This window comes from Epinephelus fuscoguttatus, linkage group LG16 (genome assembly GCF_011397635.1).
Source record: "Epinephelus fuscoguttatus linkage group LG16, E.fuscoguttatus.final_Chr_v1".
In the NCBI taxonomy this organism is placed as follows: Eukaryota; Metazoa; Chordata; class Actinopteri; order Perciformes; family Serranidae; genus Epinephelus; species Epinephelus fuscoguttatus.
The window spans coordinates 26,360,343-26,386,427 of NC_064767.1; the positions used below are offsets into that span (position 1 = coordinate 26,360,343).

The window sequence follows — 26,085 nt, forward strand, 5'->3', positions numbered from 1 at the left end:
GCACTCAGACAAAAGCAGAATGCCAGGCAACACTTGAAACAGAACACAGACTCCTTCTGCAGATAATTCACCCAAGCATAAAAACAAACAACCACACCTCAAGCCAAGTCTTCTCAGACAGGCAACACCCAGATAGACATATCCATCACACACCAGTATAAGTTAGAAACATTCAGTCATCCTGTCATCTTTTTGCTCCACTCCATGCTCCCCTGCTTTTACTCTTCATCATCCCCGCTGACCACGCTCACACAGCAGACGCCCCGCTGTCCCCTGTCATGCTGAGCCGGTGTGGTACCTTGAGTCTAGAACCACCAGTGGTCGACTGACTTCCATGTGGCTCTGCAGGCCCGCCAGCAGGGGGTTCACCTGCTCACATGTCCTCTCACCTGAGCTAGTCTGAGCTCTGCTAACACAAACCCACACCGCACACAGGTACACACACATTCACAGTAAATCAATATCAGATTAACTTTCACCTTGACTGAATAATTGGGACAAATGTGTTCCCTTATGGCCATAAATCAAGCAAAGGAAATATCGAATACATATGTTATAAGTTAATGCAATAATAATAATATATTGATCATAAAGGCTCTAATCACTACATTATATTTTTTTGCATGGGGAAATAACCTTGTTAATATAAACATTAAATATGGCTTATGGAAAAAAAATAGTAGTATGTGGGCAAGTGTGATCGAAGTAGAATAAAGACTTTTGAACTGCTGTAGAAACTAAAGCCACTCACACTATTGTCTGTATATGTGTTAGCCCTGCAAATTACTGGTGCCCTGTCCAGCATCTTTGTTTACCTTTCATCCGATCCATGCTGGTATAGGCTCCAGTCCTGAACTAACCCAAAACAGGTATGAACAGGTGTAAATAGTACATTTATTAATGGTTTGAAAAACGTGCAGACTTATCAGGGAATGGGTTTGTTGGACTGGGCAGATTTCTAACATCAAATCTTTCTCAACAACATAAAATATTCTTAATAATTAAGGCTAACGGTCTGTCCCTATTATTACTTATCAAAGAGTTTAGCACAAATCAACAAATCAGTTTATTCGCTGTGTCTGGACTGTGTGTCTGTGGTTTGACAGCAACATAACTGTCATCAAATTGTGATGAAGTATATGATGTCACCTTTTCCCCACTGATCCCAGCCCACTTTAACCAGACACAGACTTAAATATCTCTCATATGAATTAACCAAAATTGTTTAAATTGCAGCAGATGATCGTGGGTTTATGTAAGACCCTATGGCTCATAATAAAACACTGATTTAGAAAATTGGTTTTAAAGTTTTTAAAGGTTTCAGAGTGCCGGATTTATGGGAATATAATAGCAGAAATGGTATACAATATAATGTAATATAACATGTATGATTTCTTTTGTGTATAATAACCTGAAAATAAGAACTGTTTATATCTACATAGGGAGCAGGTTCTCGTCTGTGGAGACAGCCATGTTGCACTGCCATGTTTCTACAGTATCTCAGAATGGACATACCAAACACTGACTCTAGATAGGGCCATTTGCGTTCTCATGTTGGCTACCGTAGTTCACAGCCCTTCTATGACAAGACCATTGTGAAAACACTGATTTTTTTTAACCTGGAACTGCTTTATATGGTGTTTTTACCGGTTTAAATAAATGGCTCCATTTGATTTGGAGAGGAGGAGACCTCTGTGGGTAATCTGGCTCATGAGTAGTGGCTCAGAAGTAAGGTGAGCAGTGCACACATTCAGTTACCAGAGAAAATAGGTGAGCATAAATTTGCAGGTGCTGGGCAAGTGGGCTGTCTGCAAGGAAACACTGATTGGTAACATGCCACTGATTTATTCAGTGTTTTTACAGGTTTAAATCACCAGGTCTGTTTGTTTTAGAGAGGAAGAAATGTCCGCAGATAACTCAGCTCCTGTTAAAAACCTCCTGAACAATGAATTCTAACCGGGAGACTTTCAGCTGGTTGCAATCTGCAATCCTCGTCGCTAAATTTGGCTAAGTCCTACACACTGGACCTTTAAAACAAGTTATGCTACACAGTGTGGTTTTGGGTATTCCGTGGAGCCAAGTTATGGTGTATTTAACATAGAGAATTCAAGACCACCTACTGAAGTAGACAAGAAATGTAAACTGTAGTTGTTGACATGATTCACATTTCTTAAGAATTGTAAGAGTCACCACCCAAGCAAGAACTTGTCTTTCTGCTCTCGTGATATCAAGTCACAGTTTTATCTTGACATTAGGATAGAAGCTGGGATACCTGCATAATTGTGCACGTGTGCCTGCATGTGTATGTGCGTATGTGTGTGTGTGTAACCCCTAAACTTACCCCAGCGAGGCCTCCCAGATGTTGAGCTCACTGCTGAAGTCTAGACTGGGCAGCAGGTCATGAGGAAACTCCAGCTCGTCCTGCTCTCCAGCCTCACTGCTGCCCTCCTCCACTCCAGTGATGACTGGGACGTCTGGGAGCACTGGTTGAGACAGCGGACTCTGCTGGCTGGTCGAGGCTTCAGAGAGAAGCGCTCTGTCGTCCCTCTGGGTCAAAGTCTCAGAGTGAGCTTCAGCCTGTGGGACAGTGAAACATAATCGTGGTGAGCGTCACGCTGGAGTCTCCTCTGCACTGTACATGATCCAGTGTGTGGTTAAACAAGTGTGAGCATGTTGCGGTTGAACACGGGAACACCTCCGGAATCAACGTACAAGGCCAAACAAATAACTCCACCCATGTGTTATACTATTAAGTAAGGTGTTGTTTGTGCACTGATGCATAGATCATAGTGACTGGAGTCTATCTTTGTCCCTCAGCTTGCTTATTTCACACTACTACTGACATTAAAGGATTATTTCCAACATTAAAGCCTATAATTTATTCTAGGTTCAGTGCTTGGGCCCAACTCTGCAGCTTTGTTTACACTGTGCTCTTGAGCATCATATAACCACTACTCTGAGAGAAAAAGGAAGTCATTAAATTAACTGTATGTTTCATTGCAGTCTGGTGTTTTCCACCTTAGAAACACCTGAGGAGGAAGTCAAAACCTTTTACAGAGCAAGCAACAGTAATCATTAAAGACAAACCAGTCTTGCTGGACTGTGACAGGCGTGATCAGACACATGGTTTAATCATTATCTACAGCATATCATTCATCTGATACATTTAGTTTTTAATTCTTTCTTTTATTGTGACTAGGTAATTGAGATATAGAGAAAAAAATGTATTTAAAATGTGACTTAATCTGTTTTATAATCCCATGTGTAGCCAAAACATGTGTAGCTGTTTTCCCTCTCTGTCTGTCCCACTGTTTGACAGACAGACAGAATCCAACCACAGCCACACACCACAACACTTGGTTGAGGCGTCATGTTACAGCAACACGGCCCTCGCAACACACACCGCTCAACTGTGGACCCACTATGTGGTGGAATCTCTCCTACTCAGTTTACAGAGGGGAAAGTTTCCATTTGTTTTGCCCACTCAGATACAAACTGAGGTGTACAGGTGCAGGCAAGCAAATCTGCACTTGCTCAGACACACTGCACAGTAAACGTGCAGATGTAGTGCAGCCCTTTAACGTTCAGTATGTCTGGAACATGTGTGCATGAGCTGTTTCTTACAGAGAGAGACTGGTTTTAGAGAATCAGGATATGAGGTGGTTTAACAGGGTGAGTATAAAAGGATAAAACTACTGAAGCTGCTGTGGTAATGCCGTCCATTGAGGATCTGCTGAGATTCAGAATTGAATCCGTTCATTCATTATTTATGAACCAGTAGTAGACAGCATGGCTGCACACAGGCAGAGGTGACTATCATAACTGACAAGACGGAAATGATGATTAAACCTTTCAGTAAATAAGTTTAAAAAAAAAATGAAATATACTTCTTTAAGGCAGACCAGAAATGCCACCTCTCATCTGGAGGTTAACAATTAAAGCTGTGTGTATAGTGGGAGGCTCTGAGTCACTGCCTCACCTGTATCACCACTACAAAGAGCCTCCTTTGTGTGACACATTCAGCACAGATGGATCACAAACGTGAACGCTGCTCACACAAACACCAGAATACCAAACAGTTAAAATCCTGACTGTACTCAGCCTTTAAAGCTCATTTTAGAAGAATGTTGGCCAATTATGTTGCCTCTCTCCTCACGTCTGTGTCCACACAGCTCCATCCATATTAGGTTATTTTTAAATGCACAAATTTAGACTGCCATTCCTTGCAGAAAAAAACATAAGAGAACATTAAACATGAAAGAACAACTGAACCCAAAAAAGCACTGCTGCAGGTAAGATTGTCTCTCTGGATGCCTGTGATCTCCACACTGCTTTTACTTTCTGTATTAATGTTTCATAATAAGATTTTAGAAGACAGTCCTTCCACATCTCAGCAGTCATGTGTGCAGACATGAACAGTTTTATTATGAGACGGCTGCATGTTGACGTGTCTTTGGTTTCCTGTTTCCTGCCTGAACTTTCTCACCTTTATCATCACGAGCAGATAATGTCAAAAACAGCTTATCAGCTCAGAGCAGCTAAAAACTGAATGGCACCAGTTGGCACAGCATGTCCACAGTCACAGCCAGCACTCATCCTCCACATCACTGGCCATTGTATGAAGAAGTGAAAGCTCAGTGAGGTGGAAAAGCACAGGCCTCGTTACAGTGAGTTTGACCCCCCTGCAGAAAGCACTGCCTGTTATTAATTAACCCACAGGAACAAAACAGAAATCAAGCTGAGGTTGCCTGGAAACTTGTCCAAGAGTCATTAAGTCCTCCTTACTGTTAATGCAATCTGTCAGTGCCCATGTGCTAACACAACTTTAATGCTTAACACATGACTGCTGTAAACAGGGAGAATCCAGTGCTAAAGCAGAACCAGGCCCCCACTCACACGCACAGAATAACAGCACTGGCTCAACACGTCCACTCTTTCTATCAAGTTTCATCCCACCATCCCCTGCTTTGCACTTACCCGGCAGTGTGCTCCACTGTGCTGAAGGTGACTCTACAGTGCACTGCAGCTCCTCTGCTACCCCTCTACCTTGCTCACAGTACAGGCAGCCTCTGCAGGGCTGTGTGTTGTGAAGGGGGCAGAGGACGACACAAACATGCTGCAACACATGCTGCTGACGCTCCCTCTCCTCTCCTGTACTGACTCAGCTAACTTCCTCCTCCTCTCCTCTCCACAGTCCTGTCCTCTTTTCTGCTGCTGCTGCCGCTCCCCTGTTAAATTTCCATGAGCCTCCTCAGGCTCTTGCAGTATGTGTGTGTGTATGTGTGTGTGTGGAGTCTAGAAACACTACACTACACTACCACGCACTGATAAACACAGTGCTGGCTGCTGAGACTGACTGACTTGACTGGGCTGGTCACAGGGAAGTGCAAAGAATTCTCCTCCCCCTCCACTGTATACTCTTTCCACTCTCTTTCTACTCCCTCCTCCTCCTCCTCCTATCTCCCTTCCCTCTTTTCTTTCTTCCGTCCTTCCCTATCCACCTCTGCTCAGTCCTCCTCCCCCCTCTCTCTTGCTGCTGCCTACTTGCATTGACTGACAGTGCCTCTGCAGGTGAATGCTGGGAATTAGGCCAAGGGTCGGGCCTGCAGTGACCCCCTCAGAGAGGATCAGGTTACACTCCAAGAAGCTTTGGTTACACATACACATGGGCACATATACACAGGGAAGCACAGCATCCTCCTGCATTATAAAAGCCCCTACTTCATCCAACTTTGACCTCTGAGTGTTGCTAAGGTGTGACATCATCGCCGTCATCATTATGGCTGACAACACCCTTTCCATGACACCTAATTAACAAACTCCCCCTGGCTGTTTAAACACCCTGTGCTCCTTTTGACCAGCTCTCGGGTAATAAATATAAAAACATAACAGCTGTCAGTACACTGAATGTTTTCAGCTGGTCAGTAAGTGTCTCCTGTGGCTGATTTCCACTGGATATTAAGTTTAACTTTCCCCACTGTGGGGCAAATATCTTAAAATTGAACCACATCTAACTGGCTCATCGAAGCACACCTGTATAGCCAAACATATGTGTCACCTGAAGTGATCCTGACATATAAATGTGTTGTCAATTTACATCACTAAAAGTGCCACTGACAGGCTCAGATTGTCATTCTGTGTCTGACAACATTATGGACAACATCGCTACAAAAATATACCTTCCTGTTAGAGAGTGAAATCCTTTTTGTTTAACCCAAAACAGCCCCATAATCATCATTGTCAAACCCACCAGACTCCATTTACATAAACATTAATTTTAGCGTGTATAGAGCCAGCACATTTTCACATCTAACTGGGTGAATTAAGGGTGTAATTCAACCGACCCAACCAAAACTGGTAATTGTTGGAACAGTGGAAAGACTAACACGATTTGGTATTTGTGAATTGTGAATTGCTTTTGGTTTCTGTTAACTTTGAATGTTTTACAATGATAAAATTACTGTTTATTTAAACGGAGTCTGGTGGGATTGGCGATAGTGATTTTCGGGCTGTTTCTCTTTAGGAATACTTTCTGTAAGTTGTCAGACACTTGAAAAATAATGTGAATGTGGCAGTGGCAAAAACAAGCACTTTTAGTGGAAGTAAACTGATGGTACAAACATGCCCTGAATCCAGTGGCATAAGAAAGTTATGACGGGCCCCAGTGCACACTATCACGCATGTGTTGTCTTGACACAAAACGAGACATGACATTGGACGACATCAACATACCTATTACCCAGCAATTACCGCTGCATATCTGACAAAAATATCAAAGAAAGTGAAAAATGTAATATTTAATTTGATAGTTTTCATAGTATATTTATAGATTCTAGAGCTTATTTAGAAAAGACATAATTTTATTTTAGCTGCTGACTATTTAAAAAAAAACGAAAGGTAAAAAGACAAGACACAGATTGGTTTGGCTTTTTTCAGGATTTGAATAGCAAATGGGACAGTTTAAAAAAAACAGTTTTTAATAATTTATCTTTGAATACAGGTATATTTCCAAGGTGGCAATATGAATCACTTGCAAGAGCCTGCTCTCCCTACGGGCCCCTCCATCCCTGGAGCCCCAGTGCAATCGCAATGCCTGAACTGTCTGTACCTACCCCCCTGTCCGAATGGTTACATTGGAGCTTGTTTCACTGCTGCTGTCTGCACTGGTCTCACTCAATACTGGACCAAGTTCAAAAACTGTTGTTCCTGTAAGTCACTTATAAACAAAAACATGGGAAAACAGGGTTCAGTAAAAAAAAAAGCTCAAAAGTATAATACTTTAAGTATAATTTAATTATATAATTTACATTGTAATCAACAGTTATTTTCTGCTACATGGGCTGCAAATATCTTGAGTGACAGTTAACAATAATGAACTTAATTAGGAGACGATCTGGATTAGCTAAATATAATATTTAATTAGAGCACACACAAATTCCAATAGGCATTATAGCAATTAGGAATAAGAGCTGCTCTGAATCATTGATAGACAGGGTCAGAAATCGTTAATTACTAAACCTGACTTTCATATTTCAAACTTATGTGACACCAAAGTAGCGTTACATGATTAATATGTCTACTTTTTCATACTGTACTTTGTGTAATTTAAATCAGTTGGGGACTTTCTAACATATTGTGGAAGTGTCCGTCAGTTAAAAGTTTCTCGGAACAAATAACAAACGTCTATCTGAAGTTTGGGGTGTTACATCGACTGCTCTCCAGCATGTACACTACTTTATGATGACTGAGGGCAGAACTTCAATCACACTCGAAAGCAGCTATGGTTATCAGCATGCACTGCTGCTGAAAAGATGTTGGTTGTTAGGTGGAAGCCACCACGCAGTGTTTCTAGTCAGCAGTGGAAATACTATCTGTGGAGCTCTCATTGTAGGTTTGAGAAACTTTATACATGCATAGTAGATTTAGAGAAAGACCCATGGAGACGGGGAGGAATGATCAAAAGGTGCAGATGTATATGTTCTTTGTGTCTGTTACTGTCTTTATCATAACAGTAGAGCTGTATTATATGAGCTATGATGTTATAAAGAGAAGGTCAGACAGTTTTTGTTATTATGCTCTGGTTTGTTTATTTAACTGTATATGTATACTTGCAAGTTGTGTCGAAGTAGTTTTACCAGCTGACTTTTATTTTTAATTCTATTAATATTTATTTATTTTTCATTTATTTATCAATTTGTTTTACATGTGTTGCACACCTCTTTGTGTCGATGTATGTTATTCAGTTGTTTTCATTCATTCTATTAATTTATCATTACTTTGTTCTTATGAGCTGGGAGCGGATTGTTCGGGGGATGGGGGGTAAAAGGGTTAATATATCTGTTCACAAAGAAAAATGTGCTACTGTATCATCATATATGCAAATTGCTGAATAGAATTGGGTTACAAAAAAATCTTATTCACCAGTTAGTATCCACTCAGGCTTTCACTCTCTCACACATTCACATATATTGTACCTGTGGGGAGTCATTTTGATTTTCCTGAGGTGGAAACAGAACAACATTTTCTGGAGCGCCCTCTTCTGGCTGTAATGGGGAATGAAAGAGTTCAACAGTACATCTTCAATGAGGGAAAACCCACACTAAAGCATACAGCAGCGCAACAAGCGGAAAACAAATCACTTTTGTTTTTTAAGGCAAAAGTAGTAACGTTAAGCTCCACTCTGCAATCACGTCTAATGAGATCCAATGCATGTTTTTTAAGTCTATAGCTCATGAGACAGAAGTTTATGTTAATCCTATTAAGATAATCCTGAATTCCACTGCTGAAGTCCTGTCACATGTGGAAATTACTGGTTTTCTATAGCTGTCTTTTATTTGTAATCACGAAGTACACCATTACAGCCAAAAAATATTCTTGAATATAACAGTAATACTGCATGCACATTTGAGGCATACATAATGGCCTTCCAACCATTTTAGTAATGATGGATTTTATAAGCTGCAAGACAGCAAGCTTTGAAGTATCAGTGTGTGTAGCAGTAAACACCAGTTAACCACAAAAAAAAAGAACAAGGCATGTTATCCAAATGCTTATTAGACAAGCCTCAATCAAGCATGGGAATGTACGCAAAGCTCACAGCCCATCCTGTGCACATCCCATGTGTTTTACTGAAGCCAGCAGTTAGTTATCATGCCAGCAAGTGTTAGTTTTTGTTAGTCCTCGATACATATAGCAGCACGGGGGCAGCAAGTAGCAGTCCCAGCCATCCAATTCCAGCGAGCTCGCCCTTACCAACGCCTCAGTGGTGCTGCTCTCGTTCCCCATGGTACATCCAGCTGCGGGGCCACAACTGCCCAAACCTACAGCCTCTCACATCAGCTGGCTGAAAGACACCGGCGACAGAGAGACCATCAGCGTACGAGTATTCCCAGAGAGACACAGAGTGGACTGTGGTCCCTCAGTGGTCACAGATTCATGCTCCGCAGGATTAGAGGTCTGTGGTATGAGGTTGAACTAGCAGGGAGGGAGAATGGTTAAGTGTGTGTGTTGTTTTAGAGATTAGGGACCTGTGATGCAAGACCTCCCTCTCAGACCAAAGTGCAGGCTTCACCTCTGCTGGTGTGGGCTTAAAAGTACGAACAGCATCCTCACAGCATCTTGTAATCATACTGGATGATTGTAGAGATTACTTTAGGATGCAATATCAACTCCTACTGCAGTAAGTTACTCTGACCAGCAGGTCCCTTCTGGTCTGAATTACCTCAAACAAATGGCATCACTTTGTGCTTGTGCATGTGATGTGACTGTAGCATACTGACACAGTGACTAAGGCTCAGTAAGGTAATCCTTATGTGGTAAATAACAGATTGTGGTGTCCCTTGGCATCCAGCAGAGTTCAGTCTGTTAGGAAGAGTCACGGCTATTAAAACCATCCAATAGCATCTCTAATCCAACATGTCATCGAACTATAAACAGCATATTTTAGAAAAACACATAGATATTTGAGCTATTTCAAGAAAATGACAACAGCTTTTAACCTTGGACTGATTTTATATCAAATAAAGATAGAGCCACTTTCATAACCTGATTAAATATTCTCTAACAATCATCTTTCTGGCTTATGTCTCTGTTGTATGAAGTGCAGCTGAGCAGTAAACACTCGTGCCAACAGAAATGTTTGTGCATTCCTCATATGACTGCAGGGACCATACGTGTATAGTCAGAAAGCACTGACCTGAATATGCAAGACTTTATAAATAGAGATCTGTCCTGTCCTCTGCTGTTAGACTTTATTCCAGTGTTGTGCACAATTCGTCATGCACACTTCATTTCCAAACACATGTTACAAAGGCTGTGTAGTTATGAGTTTGCAAATACTTGATCCCATTTTTGTCCTGTTTATTTCCTATGATTATCCCACGGGAAATTTAATATCTGGATTTCCCCTTACATCTTAATTCTTTATTCTGTGGTGTGGCAACTCTTCTCCCATCCCTGCCTGCTTGCTATTTGTGTGAATGGGGTGTAATTTCAGCCCCTCAAGCCGTGTGGACGCGTGTGCACTTTAGCCGGCAGCAGTGTCTCAGAGCTGTTTTGGCAGCACAGTGAGCACTGGGGCAAATCATATGATTAGACTGTTGCCAGGTCTCTTGTCACCTCATCTTGGGCCTGTCAATCACTCAGCATGAGCCATTATTTAAGCTCTTGGGTTTGGATGAGCACCGTATGTCTGTGCTCGGACACCTACCGTATGAGGTTACTGTTTCCTGACCCGTACCTGACCCCTTCACACAAGAAAACCCAGCAGGGACACAACATTCAAACTGAACATAATGCTGTATGATGATAGACATTTTAACATAATTCAACGGTATTTCTTAGATAATAAACATAGTATAATTCAGCAAGGTAAAAGGCCAAGAAAGGCAGGTGAACATGATGTATAGTAGATGGCATTATGGTTTAAACCATTTTCATCCACCTGGCTAAGGCAACCAAATATATTGAAATCATCATACTACATCACAGTCACACAGATTTCAATATAAGCTTTCGTAATCCCCACCGTTTACCCTGTATCCCTTCATTTTTACATATTGATACGACTACAAACTGATCAAATAATCCAAAATCTGTACCACTGCTGCAACCCATGAACTACTTACCGCTGCAAACAACTTTTCCTCTCACCAGTGTCAAGCTTTTGACAAACCCAAATCCAATCTGTGTTAACTGTCGGACTCAAGGCCAATGTTTGTGTCTGTCCTCTCTCTCTCCTCTGAGGAGCCCCGGTCCCTCTGTTGCTATTTTTGCATTGCACGCTAAGTGGGAGGAGAGAACTCAGGGTGGACACAGGACGGGGACAGGAGTGAACTGGAGCTGGAGAGGCCATGTTTGCTCAGGGTGGTAGTGGGAGGGAGGGGGGGGGGGGCGCTGTCAATCAGCTGGACGGGACAGTCGCTCTAAGGCAACACTGTAAACAAACAGGCATGCTGCATGGACAGGAGGATGAGGTGTCAGACCTCGTGGCTCCCTGAGCGATGCCCACCTGTAGCTTTCCTTTATATCTCTCCAAGCCTTTCATTTATTCATCCTTTTGACTTTAGCGTGGTGATGCTTTTATAATGCCTCCCTTGTGTCCATTTGACAGTGACTGACATGTTTAAACACACACAACCACAACTGTGCTGTAACAATTACCACCGCCAAGAATAACAGACAGAATAACACCGTGCAAGCAGGAGCCAAATTCACAGGTTTTGACTACAGAGGGTTTGAAATGTATTTCGGTGCTGTTTTATCTGCCATCATCACAGGCCATCTTCAGCTGACTGCCCAGTCTGTGGACACAGCAGGCTTATTATCATCCCTATAAATAACACTGATTAGATCAGCTCTGTTTCCCACAGCGTACTTTAAAACCATTGGTCCCTTGCAGGTCTCTCCTAGCTCAACTGTCAGTCTTACTCTTGCACATACACATGATCCATTCTCTTGTCAACCTGCCTCCCATCTTCCCCCAGTACACTCAGCATCATCCTCTCACTTTTACACTCCTCCCTTCCTCTGCATCTCCACAGCTCCTTTTTCCACGCTGACATCGCCCCTCCTTCAACACTGGAGTTCTCTCTCTCTGCCTGAGAAAAGACCCAGCTTTTGTCCAACAACACCCATTCTGTCTCCTCTTGCACACTCTCCCTGCTCAGTCAGACAGGCACTGATGCTACACTGCAGGCAGCCTCCTCCCTCTCCTCTGTTTACCTGTCTGTGTGAGATTCCGATGCAGCTCCCCATCTTGTATTCCATGTCCTCCTCTGGTGAAGTGACTCTGGCACTACACGGCTTGCAGAGCACCTTTCTGAAGACCTGCATCGTTATCAGTCAGAGTGAGCATTGCCAGAGCAGGCAGACCTCTGCTGGAGCTACAGAGTGAGCGTGTGCACGTCTCTGTGTCTGTGTGAGTGTGTGCCTCAGTGACTAATAAACGCTCTGCACTGCATTGCCCGTGGTGCGCCTGTGACATATATTTTCAAGCCATTGTTATATAAAAAAAAAGTCCACATTACATAAGGAGTCCAACCTAATCAAATGAGTGTGAAAAAAGGGAGCTTCTCTTTGCAGCCTCACGTGCAGCTTAGCCTCACATTACTGCACGGGTGTGACTGAAGCACTGCTCTGGAGGGAAAAAAATGCTCAGAGAGGGAGAGAGGCAGAGATGGGAAGCAGCATAAAGGGTGCCTGTCCCTTTAAAAGATCCAGGAGATGGTGGTGCATCATCATGATGAGAACGCACGATGATATCAGTGTGTTCATCCAAATAAATCTGATCACAGTGAAGTTCACTCAGGCAAAACAGAGCAGGAGGAAAAATGACAGCAAGAAAAGCAGATGAATAATTTTGTGTTTTGCATACATATATATTTCTACAATTAGAGCAGAAACATGGATACTGACAAGACTTGGAAATGAGCACTACACAATTACAAATTACCTCTACCTATTTATCATTACCATTCAGGAGCAATGAAATGATGAAACTGCTGGCACATTATCTGCACCATAGCACTGCACCATACACAAATAGAAAGCCTGAATCTAGACAGAATATGCTGATTGGTGGAAAAGCAGTATAAACTGTACAGCAGCTTGGGTAACGGCATAGTTCCAGTTTTGCTTATGCCGACAAACACACACATCGTAACAACCAGGTCAGAGCTATTTTGTGATCAATCATTCCCAAATCAACCTTGCACTTGAAGCTGTGCTTCATTGTTATTGCAAGGCAGTGGTTCTCAGTGCTAAAGGCTTGTGGCCCCTTAAAATGAAGCAATATCAGCTTGTGACCTATTGTCACCAGTTGCATTTATGTATGTGGGTCATAACTTGGTCATTGGTCATGGAGTCAATGTGCACAGGAAACAGCACTTTTAAATTTTAAAGGTCCTGTATGCAACATTGAGAGCATTAATATAGCAGCAAACCACTATTTGCTATGTAAAGATTTAGTGCAGCAATGGCATCCTGAGCAGAGAATGAAGTCACACTCCTGTGTGTGTGTGTGTGTGTGTGTGTGTGTGTGTGTGTTGTAAAGAGAGCTTCTCTGTCATGTGTCGTGGTAGCTGGTCCAGTCGTGTGTGCATTTTTGTTCAGGTGTGTTTGTGTGTGTGTGTGTATGCCACCAACTAGCTAATTGCTGCGTCTCTGTGCTGCACCCATACAGCAGTTACCATTAATAGCGCAGTCTTGATCAATGGTAGCTAAATGGCATTGTTGTGGAAGTGTAACGCTCGCCCTGCAGTTTTGCCCAGGGTAAAGGCCTTTGCACAAAGTCTATTTTTGGAACAGGTTAGATTCTCTGTTTTTAACATCTCAGATGTTAAAGCAAGAAAAAAAATTGCGCCTGAAATGTGGAGGACGGAAGATTTCTGACAGATGATCTGTCACAAGCCTTTAGAGATGTTGATGCACACAGAATTATCTCATAACTCAGATAGCTCACATTCACAGGTCAGACAGTAATATGCAGGTGGTGGATGATGATGATGACAAGGAGGAGGATGTGGACTGCAAACAGATTGTGGAGACAGACAGGGAGCACAGCTCCGCCCCTTCATACAGCTGTGGTGCCAAATGCAAAACAGGAAGGGGGTGATGATAGCCAGATAGGTATCACCAGTGGAGAGAGGCAAAGGAGGGAATGTGACTTTTCATTTTGTCACGTATTGTGAATTTTCTCAACAAATAAAGCATTATAGCGCATCGGAATCAGTGTGCAATGTTTCTGTGCATGACAATTTTTTTCAGATGACAGGTTAAAAAATGCATCTGAAAAAAACAGACTCAGAGCACAAAGGCCTTAACACCGTTAGCACTGTCAGCACCGTTGCCACTGTAAGCAATGTTTGCACTGTTGGCATCATTAGCTGCTAGCTGCCAGCTCAGCCGCCTCCATGTTGAGATCCGTGTGCAGGCAATCCCTACACAGACTCTGAAACTCATGGCTCATGGTGCGTGCCATTTGCACTGGGAAGATGGAACTTCCATAATCCCTGTCAGAAATTTCAACTGAAACACAGCCTAAAGTTGGATTTCTGACTCTGAAAGTCGAAGGAACATTCCCAATCCAAACCTCAAAATTCAAGATGACTGTACCATGTATCAACAGTAGTGAAAGCTGTACTAATATACTGTTAATTAATGTTTTTGTCTTCTTTGTGTGCCATTAAAACAGCTGTACACAGTCATGTCCAAATTCTCTCTGTGGACATGTTGCTATGGTTGTGTGTATGCACAACACACAGCGTAATGCATTATCATCAATTGGTATTGCTAGCAATAGCTACCGTGGCTAGAACTGGTATTGCTAACAACATCTTGGTTTCCTGACTTGCCATATTGGAACACAGTGAACTTGGGTGTGACATCATTCCCAGCTCAAACCTCCAACTTCAGAGGTAAATGAAACACAGCGATAGCTTAAAGCGTTTGTCGTACACAGATCCTTTAATGCAGGAAGTTGCCCAGTTAACACAGGTGTTACCAACCCACATATTAAACCATTCAAATTATGGCATTCACTCATATTTCATATGAGCAATAAATAAAACATCTTTCTCTCTGTCTTTTTGTCTCTTTTATTCAAACTTCTAAAAACAGTAAAAAGTAAAAATTACAAAAATAATGTACAATCGAGTAATTAGGATCCTAAGTCACTATGATATGTGTTTACATGAGTGACCTACACTTGAATTTGGTCTCAGCAAATTTTTAACTATTTGTTTTTATTATTCAGAAATAAAAAAAACATTAACACACCTAAAAACATGGTTCAGTTTCAGCTGCCAAAAAGTGACAGGGTCTGTCACTCATTCTGCGTGTTTGGAGGCTGAATCAATGTGTCTCTGATGTCGAAGGCTTCTATGAGCTCCTGGGGAGAGAACAGTCATGACAATTAAATAATTATCAATACAAAAAACAAGGTTTTTTTTGTATGTGGGTCTTGTATTGTTGCTAAATTAAGTCATTTGTATTCAGGCCAAAATGTACTAACCCTCCACGTCTTTGGACTGATGGAGACGATGCACTGCTTACGGCTGTATGATCCTCCAGCTTCCACCTCTCCCTCCTCTACAGGTGCTGAGACACAAAAATATAAAACACTGGTAAAATAACTGACTGAAGTTTATCCCTTAGTAAGAATATTTCAACTTAATGTTACATCTTCTCACCTATACATGGCAATTTGCCACTATCCAGATACATCCGTGCCAACCCATCCTGTAACACAAACATTGTCACAGATGTTAACGTCACTAGAGGGCAGACAAGCTTCGTTAAAACAAACTGAAGCACAGTCAGCTCACCCTGATTAGGAAAGACGTGTGGAAAATATTCTCTACTGTCCGGGAAAACGATTTGGGGTCGATGACGAACTCGTAATACGATATCGGTGATGTTGCTGTGATAGAAGCAGAGACATGTGAGGAAAGAACAGTTACACAATAATGATAGGTTAACGTCCATGAAGTTGGCTTTAAACTCACGATCGTCTTGGTAATAGCTCTTCAGGTATCCCAGGATCCTCTCCACCTCTTTCTCAGTCGCTTCCTGATGGGAGTCTTCCATTCTCTTCAGCTGGCAGACATTAACATGATGCAGTAAGTTTCTGGGACATCAAAACCATCTCAGACAAGACAACTGACTGAATTAGTCATTTTTGCAGGATGATGGGAGGCTGCTACATTTTTATTCAGGGGTATCTTAGATTTTGCTCACCTAACACATCACTCAGCTTCATTTATAACATTGACTAAATCAACATTTGAATGCTATGCAGCTATTTTTTGTGTGTCTATTCATTCAGTTTGAACCTTGCGACTTTGAACTTAGTCACAGAAAAAACAAAAGTTAAACTCTATTAGCAGCTGCGCCTTGTCAAAATAAATGAAAATCTATATGACTGGGCCATGTGGGAATTTAATTTGAGAGAACAGACACAGGAAGTGGCCACGCTCTGCAGTCAGACAGGAGTCACATTACAATCCAATCACAGCCGACAGATGTCTTTCCCTTCTTCTGTAAATATTCAGTCTGATAAAAACAGAAAAGTTGATCATGTTAGTGCAGGACTACCCAGAGCTTTACATCTGTCCCATGGACGATAGGCCTACACACTTATAAACAGCACCTGGAGGAACATCAGCTCTGCACTCAGGCTTTCAGGTAAAGACGCAACCTGCTGCTGTGCTCTTGAAAGCTGACACAAAATAGCAGAGTGCCCCACCTCACATTTTCCAGGCAATTAAAGATGTGGCATGTGAATGGCCCCTAATTTCCAGGACTGTTAAAACACAGGCTAGTTAATAACATGTCGGACAGGAAATCCAAAGTATGGGATCATTTTGAGAAGGTGAAGGATGAACCCAAGGAGATATGTAAACTCTGCAGGCAAACATTTGCCTATCATTCATCTGTAACATGTAAGTAGTCATTACTGCTTTGTTGACAGTGTCGTTAACAGGCGGCTCGCTCAGTGTGTGACATGCACTTGTAGATAAAATATATGCCTATATTAACGAAGGTTCATTAGTACGGTTTTGTATTCCTCTGTAATGTAGCACAGTGTTAACAATGTTACTGATACTATTCTTTCTCACACCTTGAGCTCAAAGCATTGTGTTGCCCCGCCCACAATATATCATTTAATTATCAAATTAATATTGTAAACATGTGGGCGACTAGTCCACTAATGGCACGACATGACAACTATTGGTCGACAAGTAGTTAGTCGGGGGCAGCCCTATTCAAAAACAAATTTTTCACTATGGCCAAACAACCACTGCGCCACCGTGCTTAGTGGTGGTGAATTTACAGCTCCCAGCAACTTAATACAATAGTGTCTGGCTTTTGTTTGATATGTAGTTGTAGTTGTGATATGTGTTCCACGTGTCTGATTTGTCAAATAGCGCCGTTAACGTGTTATTATATGAATGTCACTGTCACAGTGAACATCTCGCTGAGCCCCGTTCAACTTCTCAAACTCTATATGGAAAAAAAGGAACGAATAGTCAAATATTGGTATCGAATCGATGTATCTGAGTCACGTACAGCCCTACATCTGTTGTAACGGGGCGAACCAGACACAATCTAACAACACCATGAATTAAATTTATTCATTAAAGAAAGTTAATCATTTAATCCGATAATCACTTTGTTCAAAACTGAGGATCCTGTTCAAGAACTTAGGGTGATGACATCCTAAAATATGACAACAGATATCTGAAGCTTCATTCACTGTAAATAAGTGGAGCCATTCAAGTGTAAGTTTATGTACCTGAGTAGGCATTATCCTTTTCAGTTCCTTGCTCGGTTGCTTCCGTAGCCGTTCAATCCTTTGTTTTGGAGGAGGCGGCTCTGCATGGAAGGAACCCATCCTGATGAAATGAACACAGAAATGAAAAAGTCAGATAGTGCTGAAGACAGTAACACACCGGCGCATATGCAATAATTACACTATAATAATAGTGGAAATAATAAAGCTGTTCTCTCGCGAGACTACAAATCAGCAGTTTTAAAACTGTGGGTTAACGTGCACTCCTCTCTGTGATCCCTAATTGACATTCACTAAATAACAATATGTGGGGTTTTTTGTGATCATAAGTGGTTGTTTCAGAAAGCAGGCGAATGCCCTGACACATTAGTACTTGCTGGCACATAACATGCTGAGGCACTCACATGTAGTGGAAGGAGGGTGCTGTCCTGAAGCAGCACTCTGCTCTCCTGGCCAATCTGTGCCAAGCATCCTGGGGCAGGTAGCCATCAAGTGCATCTCCGTTCTGCTGCTCGTTCTCGCCGTCTTCTAGTCGGTTGAGACCCATGAAAGACAGCTGGCAGAGAAGAAGAGACATCTCCACATGACCACTGCAATGTACACTGCCTTGGTACTCGCATTACAAACATGTTCAGATTTTCTACATCATAGATTGTTATACATTTATCATGTTGCTTTCTGTGTCCTGAGTTTCCCTCTCTCACACAGTTCAATACATTTATTAGAGTGTTGTTCAGGAGACAAACCCTTTCCCCCGAATTAAGTGTAATTACGACCACAAGTATGGTAAGTTTTTTTAATAAGAGGAAGGAACGTATTAAAACAGAATTGTCAAATACTGTAAAGACTGAAAGCTGTTTTAGCTCCAGTAACAGGGCTGGTTGAAGTTTGTGCCTGCCAACCACCATTTTATGTATGACGTCATAATGTGTATATACAATAAATTCACTCACAAGATTCTCAGCAAAAGCAGTGGGATCGAAAGCCGTGCCCTCGGAGAAAAGTTGGCTGGCTTTCTCCTTTCCGAGGTCTGTGGCCACAACAAGGAGCTGGGCGTCCAGAGCTGCTTCTCTCGCCTGCCGGACTGTCAAGGAACACAGTGAAAGCAAACTGAACGAAATGTAGGGCTGCGTGATAACAATGTGATTCAGGTATGACTTGTTACTCCAGATGCTACTAGGGCCGTAACAGTACATGTATTTGTGTCGAACCGTTCGGTACGCGACTTTCGGTTCGGCACGACCCTGTACCGAATTATTGGGCGCAGGATATTATTTTATTTTATTTTGTTTTATTTTTATTACGTTTTTGCGAACCATTTAAAATATCTAGTTCCCCGACGGACATAATTGAGTGACGGACCGAATCCGACCGTAAATCTCCGCTTTCACTTTGTGCAGCGCATTCTCGCATTTTGACAACATGGCAAGTGAGCCTAACGAACCTGAAGACCCACCTGCAAACCTTAAGTCCTCCGTTTGGGAACACTTTGGTTTCAGGATAAAATACGAAGATGGAAATAAACAAGTTGACAAGACAAAAGCAGTGTGCCGGGTATGTACTTGGAAACACGTCTAACATGCTAACGCATCTAAAGCGACACCACCCGAGTTTGAACGTTAACCGGCACGACTAGAAAAAGCAATCTGGTGCAAGCTACGATATCGTCGTCGTTTCCCTGACCATCGCGCTAAAGAAATAATCAACGCCATTGGAGTTGAGTAAAATTGTTTAAGCTGCACTTTAGATATAAGCATGTTTTGTTTACTGCACTTTAACAAAGTGGGAAAGCTAAGTAAGTTCCTAGTGAAACTGAATCTGAGCAGGCTTTAATGCTGACCAGCTGCACTATACTTTTTATTTTAATTGAGTAAAACTGTTTAAGCAGAAATTTGTATTTATATTTTTCATTCAAAAAATGTGTTAAAAAAACAGCAGGATTTTATTTTTCACTTTTATATTTCTATTTTCATTCAAACAATGTGAAAAAGCAGGATTTTATATATATTTGTTTCATTCAAAAATTGTGTAAAGAGTTAACTGCTGTGGTGGTATGTTTTAATAAGGTTACCAATAAGTGAAAGATATTTAATAGTTGTCTATTTTTTTCATTACTGTACCGAAAAAAAAAAACAACAACAAAAAAAAAACGAACCGTGACTTATGTACCGAGGTACGTACTGAACCGTGATTTTTGTGTACCGTTACACCCCTAGATACTACATATATAACATTACACTAAATGTAAATGACGACTTTAAACAAGCAATTTAGAGCTGACGATTAACCTATCCTGCATGTCTTTGGACTGTGGGATGAAATGGCCTGGGAACGCCTTGGGGTACCCCAGGAGGAGCTGGAAAGCGTTGCTGGGAAGAGGGACGTCTGAGGTGCTTTGCTCGGCCTACTGCCCTCACAACCCGGCCCAGCATAAGCGAATGAAAATGGATGGATGGATGGATGTATAGTGCAGCACTGTGCCTCCACCCTTTCATTTTATTGAGTGTACAACCCTGTTGCAGCCCAGACTGAACATTTCTGTGGCTGTGTCACACCTACCATCTTTAAAAAGTTTATTTGCCTCTTCTAAGACTTCAGTGAGCTTATTGTTGGAGGGACTCAGCATATCTTCTCTGTTTTCTGAGAAGAGAAAACACAAAAGGAAATCCATCAAAGACGTGTCAACAAATAAACAACAACAATGCACGCCATCACACCAACCTGCCTGTCATGATACTCACGTTGCACCGAGTTGATGAGGTCTCTGTACTTGCTCCGTATCTCTCTCCGGAGTCCCGGGTCATTGTCGTCTTCCTGCAGTTCAGTTGGGTCGAAGCTATTGCCACCGTCCTCCCCATCACCTTGCTGTTGGTCTCCTCTCCTGCGGGATGTGGTGCCATTCTGCCGGGGAGCTTCCTCATCACCGCCGCCTCTGGCTCTCTTCATGTTTAGTCAGTTAGCAGACAAGCTGCGTGTTGTAAAAGGCAAACACGTTGACGCACAACAGATCCAATATTAACAAAGTTGGTTTCAGTGTGTGAGAGTTGCCGCTAATTGTTTACCTTCTGACAACAACAATAGACTGATTGTGTTTAGTTATCGAGTTGTTTGATGTATTTCGCGACGTCTAAACCTACCAGCCGTTTTTTCCTAAACTTCAGCCAAAGACGTTAGAAAAGTCAAGATGAAAATCCGCTGCTACAGCTTATTCCCGAGGTAGCCCAAGCGCAAAATGCTTCAAATGTCTGTTTAATGAATATAGCGTTAGTACATTTGAATTGTACAGCATATGTGCTACACAGGAGCTAACCATAGCTTAAGTTAGCCACTGCTAAACAATACAGCTACTCAACAGTAGCGCTACATTATGTCTCAACGAAACACAACGTTGTCATTACTTCAAATATGCTAATACACGACTAACAAATAAACCTAAGCAGCTAAAATACATTTTAAAAGCCAAACCCCGCTCAGCTATCAAACAAACCAGAAGTAAACTTCTGCCGGGCGGGTCAGGAGGTGGCGGTTAACTCAAACACGGAAGTACTGAGCAGTTCATCATCTTGCTTCAGTGCATCTTTGGTCTGAGCAAACGTTAGCCGATGCTAGCCAGCAGAATCACTTGTATTGGCAACGGAGCTGTACTTATATACTGTTATCTCTCCTGCCGTAACAAACGTGACATTAAAAGTAAAACCACAGCGTGCTCTGGTTATTGTTAAACTAGATCAATTTTTATTTAGATAACTTAAACACAGCTACCTGTGTGTGGGAGACAGTCGCGCCAGGAGTGTTCCAGTAATGTTGATGATGATGAAGTTAGTTTAGTATTGGTACTTTTTTGTTTGAGGAAAAGGAAACTGAAATTGAAACTTTAATAATAATAATAATAATAATAATAATAATAACGCAATTTCATTTCGAGTTTCTTCTACATTACAAAATACATGAAACAAAGAAAATGTTTACATCAATCAGAGCTGTTATTTTACATTTAAAGAGATTATTAGTCACTACCTTTGACCTGTATAAGCACTATACTGGATGTAAAATGTGTTTGTAAACACTTTAACAATATCACTAATGTGGTTGTTTAAGGCACACTCATAATCACTTCAGTAGCCTAATTGGAGATAACACTGTTGCGCCTGACAAAACTTTTTTAAAGCCTTAAACAAAAAAAAAAAAAAATAAAAAATAAAAATTATTGCATTTTGCACACACAGGATTAAAATCAACACATGGAAAATATTGTTTTATTATTTATTCATTTATTTGGTAAGCTCGTGGTGACTTCAAATCAGTTTTCCAATCAGTTTCTCAACTGAATTTCAGATTTACAAGCACCTGACGAACATGGAACTAACTTCAGCAATGGTATACAGCACCAGTCTTTACAGGACTGTATGGCGGCAGTGACAACACGTCAGCAGTGACGTATCATCCCGCGGATACTCACCGGAAGATGGCGCGCTAATAATATAAGTAGCTCTCCGTCGTCAGAGAGCCGCTCTTCTTTCTTCCATGTAAACTCAATGTTCTTGTTGTCATGGTTACCAGAAGAGTCTCAAGGGCTCTGGCCAACACAACCAGCTGACTTTATGGGTTTTTTTTTTTAAAACGGCAGAAGTGGTTAGTGTTGTTTTTTTTTTGTTGACATTTTTATTTTGTTTCTTTTATTAAAACGTTTTCATGTAAAAGTAGAACGTTTCACATATATTTATTCAAGATAATTTGAAAAATAATGGCATAAAAGTTCAGTTAAAGGCTTAATTTAGGAGCCTAATACGCTACATGTCAAGTGTTTCTAGTGGCAAAGTCTTAGCCTATGTATTACTTAAAATGTTGAATTATAAGTCATATGTCAACGCTTTTTCAGGATTCTCATATGCTATGATTTTTTTCATTTAACGTTTTCTCACATTTGCATGAATAAATGTGTCTATGTGTTACAGGTGAAGCAGGGACAGTCAGGTGCAGCTGAGCGCCGCTTGTGTGGAGACGCAGCTAATCCCTCCATGACCTCTCCAGGCTGCACACCGAGGGAACACAGGCTACACGGCATGAGCACGGGAGCAGAAGCAATTTTAAGGTGCCTGATATTATCATCCAGGTAATTTGACTGTTTTAATCATGGGGGAGCTGAAGTCCAGGGCTCCTGGGCCTCGTCTTGACCTGAACAACTTTGACTCGGCCGAAGCAGAGAGGAGTCGGTACGTTTTAACGAGTCCCCGCTCCCTGGAGTCCTGTGCACGACTCGGCATCAAACCTGTTGAACTTCTGATTAAATCACTAAACGAGTTGATTGCTGAGCGGCAGGACGTGCCCTTTGAGGCGATGAGAGTTATGCACGAATCCTATGAGAAGGAGAGAATGAAGCTTTTACAAATGTGCCGAGAGGAGAGGGAGAGGATTATCCAGGCGGCTGGGGACAGGTGGCCAGGCAGTAGTAAAGTGTCAGGCCTGGGAGTGGCGCCAGACACCAAACTGAAGGATCACAGGAGGGACAGGCAGTCAACAAGGCCCATCCCGTATGCAGATCTGTGCTTTAAAGGGAAATCAGTGAGCAGGTCCTCCTGCTCTAACAGAGACCCAGACAGGAGCACAGTCTGCAGCTTCAGTCTGGGAGACCTCAGACACACCCCTGCTACTGAGAGGAAACTGGAGAGGCTCACCAATGATATAAAAAAGGAGATGTGTGTCACGGTATCAGAGAGAGACCGCAAGATAGCAGCTCTGATGTTGGTGAAGCACCAGGAGGAGCAGGCTTCCCTGAAGCTCAGTCAGCAGGAGGAACAGGATCGACAGGAGGCCCGCAGGCAGGAGGAGGCCCGGAAGGCTCAGGAGGAGAAAAAGAGGAGGAAGAAACTGAGGCAGAGTATGCAACGGTGGCGTGAGGAGCTGGAGGCCCGCAGGAGGCTGAGGGAGCGTCAGGAGAAAGAGAAAACGGGACAACTTGTGCTGGAGGTGCTGCTGCAGGAGGACCGCAGCAGGAGGCTGAAAGAGGAGGTGGATGGACAACTCAGGGAGAAGATAAAGGCTGCACAGAAGGAGGCAGGGGGGCGCAAACGCTACCAGGAGAGGCTGCTGAGAGAGAAGGAGGAGATGGAGAAAAGGCAGCAAGAAAGAGAGAGGCAGGTGGCAGTGGAGAAGGAGGAGAAGGCCAGGAGGAGCAAAGTGTTGCAGGAGAAGAAGGAGAGGAAGAGGCTGCAGGAGGAAAATCGTAGAGAGCTACTTCGACACATCCTGCTGAAACAGCAAGTAGAGCAGCAGGTGGAGGAAGAGGAGGCCCAGATGAGGAGCACACTTGAGAAGAAGCTGGAGCACTCCTGCGAGAGACGGGCCCAGGCTGTAGAGACACAGCTGAGGGAGCTGAAGGAGCGGGCGGCCAGGGAGGAGGAGCAGATTCAGAGAGCACAGCAGAGGGCCAGGCTGCAGAGGGACCAGCATCTCACACAGAAACAGATCCTGGTCCAACTGAGTCAGCGTCGCGCGGAGAGAGCCGCCCTGCACGTCTCAGCCCAGCAGAGGAACAGAGCTCAGCAGGCACAGCAACACAACAAGCACAGGCAGCTCTGCCACCAGAGGCTCAGAGAGAGGATACAGAGAGAGGAGGAGGCCATGAGGAAGGTCAGAGAGAGCTGCGTCTTCATGAAGGAGTGGAGGAGGGAGAGGCTGCGGAGGCAGAGGGAGCAGATACAGGAGGAGGCACACAGGCTGGCTCGGGCCTCCTTTCACATGAGGGAGAGAGCGAGACAGCAGACACACAGTCGAACTTTTGCTCAGATGGCCCTGGAGGCTCAGCTGACCGCCCCCATGAGCCGCTTGAAGCTATGAAAGACATGTATCCTCCTATCTGCATACAAGTCTGTGAATGTGTTATAACCAAGGTGCTGCCGGAGGATGAATGGACGAATGTTGGGGCTGCACAGGAGCCCTGCAACATGCCATGGATCATTATCATGTCAGAGCTGTGACTTTATGACTCACAAAGTCAGGGTTTGATTTGATTAGATGCTGAATTGTGCCATATATTTTCAATTGTATATGTTTACAGTGACATTTAAATTAGAAAGAATTGTGGACTACTGTCTGACCTTGTGGTGACCTTCCGCAGGGAGAGTAAACACCAAAGCAGTGGTCCCCAATCTTTTTTCATTGTGACCCCATGAAATTAAGCACTGTCTAGACCCCTCATGTCAGACTGCATTAGTCTATGAGCTGTGCACAGTTCAACCAGACTGATTTTAGCTTTTCAGGTTTTAAAAACATTATATAAAAAGGTCAAAATTAGTAAAATGTCAAATACTATGAGCTTAATTTTGCATAGCAGAAATGTTTCTTTTCCTTTTGTGTCATTTGAATCAACTTGCAACCTCTGTGATTTATCCTCAGACCTCTCAGGGGCTATGGACTCCAAGATTTGGGCTCAATGCTTTATGGTCCAACCAGCTTCCATATATAGTAACAAAAAACATCTCTGCTTTGTGAGCACCAGCACAGAATTGTGTAGCTTGGCGTATGTACCACACACGTGATGACTTCATTGTTTTAACACCAGCATCAAATCCAGCATGAAACAATGTAGTATTACACCCCTAAAATGAATGCATGTCAGGGAAGTGGGATCAGCTTTTTAGATTGAGTTAAAGAGAGTTTTCAGCCCGCAGAGAGTCGAGCAGTGCCCAGGAAGGCTGCAGACCAGTGAGTGAAGCGTTAAATCCTTGTCTGTAGCCACTGGGGTGTTTGAAGGCTGACATCAGTATTTTGAAAATGATATGAGCAGCCATTAGCAGCCTGTGGAGTGCAGATAAGAGAGGAGTTAAGGGGGGAATTTCAGGAGGTTGAGGATGAGCCAAGCTGCAGCGCTCTAGATGAGCTGAATGTTTTGTGATTTATTCTGGTCACCTGATGGTTGTCAGTGTCTTACCATGTCACCTTGTCTCACTATTATGTCTTCTATGTATAAAATAGGGCAGGTTAGGCAAAACTTTTAGTTAAATTACAATATTAAAGCAGAACAGTAGTTTGTGAACTCTAAAATGACATTTGTAAATGTAGAATATAAATGTAGACACTGTTGCTGCTGTGGCACCTGATTTCAAATGTGTCACTTCTGTTCTGGACCATAAAAATGATGTGTTTATAACTTAACAGTATTATAATGTTTTATTACACCATAATAAATCATACTTTACAATGTAAAATGCCTTAATCTTAATCCGTTTACCACTACAACAAAAAAGTGTGTTATGTGGATAAAGCTAAAAAGAGCAAGACCTTAAGCAGTCAAA

The 26,085-nt window shown here is 42.5% G+C and overlaps 3 protein-coding genes across 6 annotated transcripts in view; 1 reads left to right on the forward strand and 2 right to left on the reverse strand.

Moving 5' to 3' along the window:
- The window catches only part of tacc2 (transforming, acidic coiled-coil containing protein 2), a 59,342-nt gene extending 46,694 nt beyond the window's left edge, over nucleotides 1–12,648 (reverse strand). The window contains exons 1-3 of the mRNA XM_049599571.1: nucleotides 12,223–12,648; nucleotides 2,342–2,577; nucleotides 299–406 (exon numbers count right to left, since the gene is read on the reverse strand). Coding sequence (XP_049455528.1) covers nucleotides 299–406; nucleotides 2,342–2,577; nucleotides 12,223–12,333 — 455 coding nt within the window. The 5' untranslated portion in view covers nucleotides 12,334–12,648. The remainder of the gene's footprint in view (nucleotides 1–298; nucleotides 407–2,341; nucleotides 2,578–12,222) is intronic.
- Nucleotides 12,649–14,954: 2,306 nt separating this feature from the next.
- Nucleotides 14,955–21,606, reverse strand: nsmce4a (NSE4 homolog A, SMC5-SMC6 complex component). 4 transcript variants are annotated; one of them, XM_049600934.1, is made up of 11 exons: nucleotides 21,554–21,606; nucleotides 20,533–20,759; nucleotides 20,351–20,431; nucleotides 18,745–18,875; nucleotides 18,196–18,347; nucleotides 17,795–17,894; nucleotides 16,005–16,095; nucleotides 15,825–15,919; nucleotides 15,690–15,738; nucleotides 15,512–15,597; nucleotides 14,955–15,388 (listed from the first exon to the last, which is right to left on the reverse strand). In XM_049600934.1, the coding sequence occupies exons 2-11, from the start codon at nucleotides 20,735–20,737 to the stop codon at nucleotides 15,323–15,325; spliced, it is 1,056 nt and encodes a 351-aa protein (XP_049456891.1). In that variant the 5' UTR covers nucleotides 20,738–20,759; nucleotides 21,554–21,606; the 3' UTR covers nucleotides 14,955–15,322. The 4 variants fall into 4 exon arrangements, with proteins under 4 accessions (XP_049456891.1, XP_049456893.1, XP_049456890.1 ...); XM_049600936.1 differs by lacking the exon at nucleotides 21,554–21,606 and adding an exon at nucleotides 20,929–21,451; XM_049600933.1 differs by lacking the exon at nucleotides 21,554–21,606 and adding an exon at nucleotides 20,854–21,450.
- A 645-nt stretch (nucleotides 21,607–22,251) lies between these two features.
- On the forward strand, nucleotides 22,252–25,973 carry LOC125903757 (coiled-coil domain-containing protein 177). Its single transcript, XM_049600883.1, has 2 exons — nucleotides 22,252–22,423; nucleotides 22,747–25,973. Exon 2 carries the CDS (start codon nucleotides 22,925–22,927, stop codon nucleotides 24,626–24,628), a length of 1,704 nt encoding a protein of 567 aa, XP_049456840.1. The 5' UTR covers nucleotides 22,252–22,423; nucleotides 22,747–22,924; the 3' UTR covers nucleotides 24,629–25,973.
- Nucleotides 25,974–26,085: the final 112 nt, after the last annotated feature.

Bases quoted from the DNA above. Each gene is read 5' to 3' on its own strand.
- nsmce4a (XM_049600934.1), bottom strand. From the start codon at position 20,737: ATGAAGAGAGCCAGAGGCGGCGGTGATGAGGAAGCTCCCCGGCAGAAT. The intron at 16,096-17,794 runs GTACATAAACTT...AATGTCTGCCAG, and splicing joins AAAGGATAATGCCTACTCAG to CTGAAGAGAATGGAAGACTC. The intron at 15,739-15,824 runs GTGAGCTGACTG...TTTGTGTTACAG, and splicing joins ACACGTCTTTCCTAATCAGG to GATGGGTTGGCACGGATGTA.
- LOC125903757 (XM_049600883.1), top strand. From the start codon at position 22,925: ATGGGGGAGCTGAAGTCCAGGGCTCCTGGGCCTCGTCTTGACCTGAAC.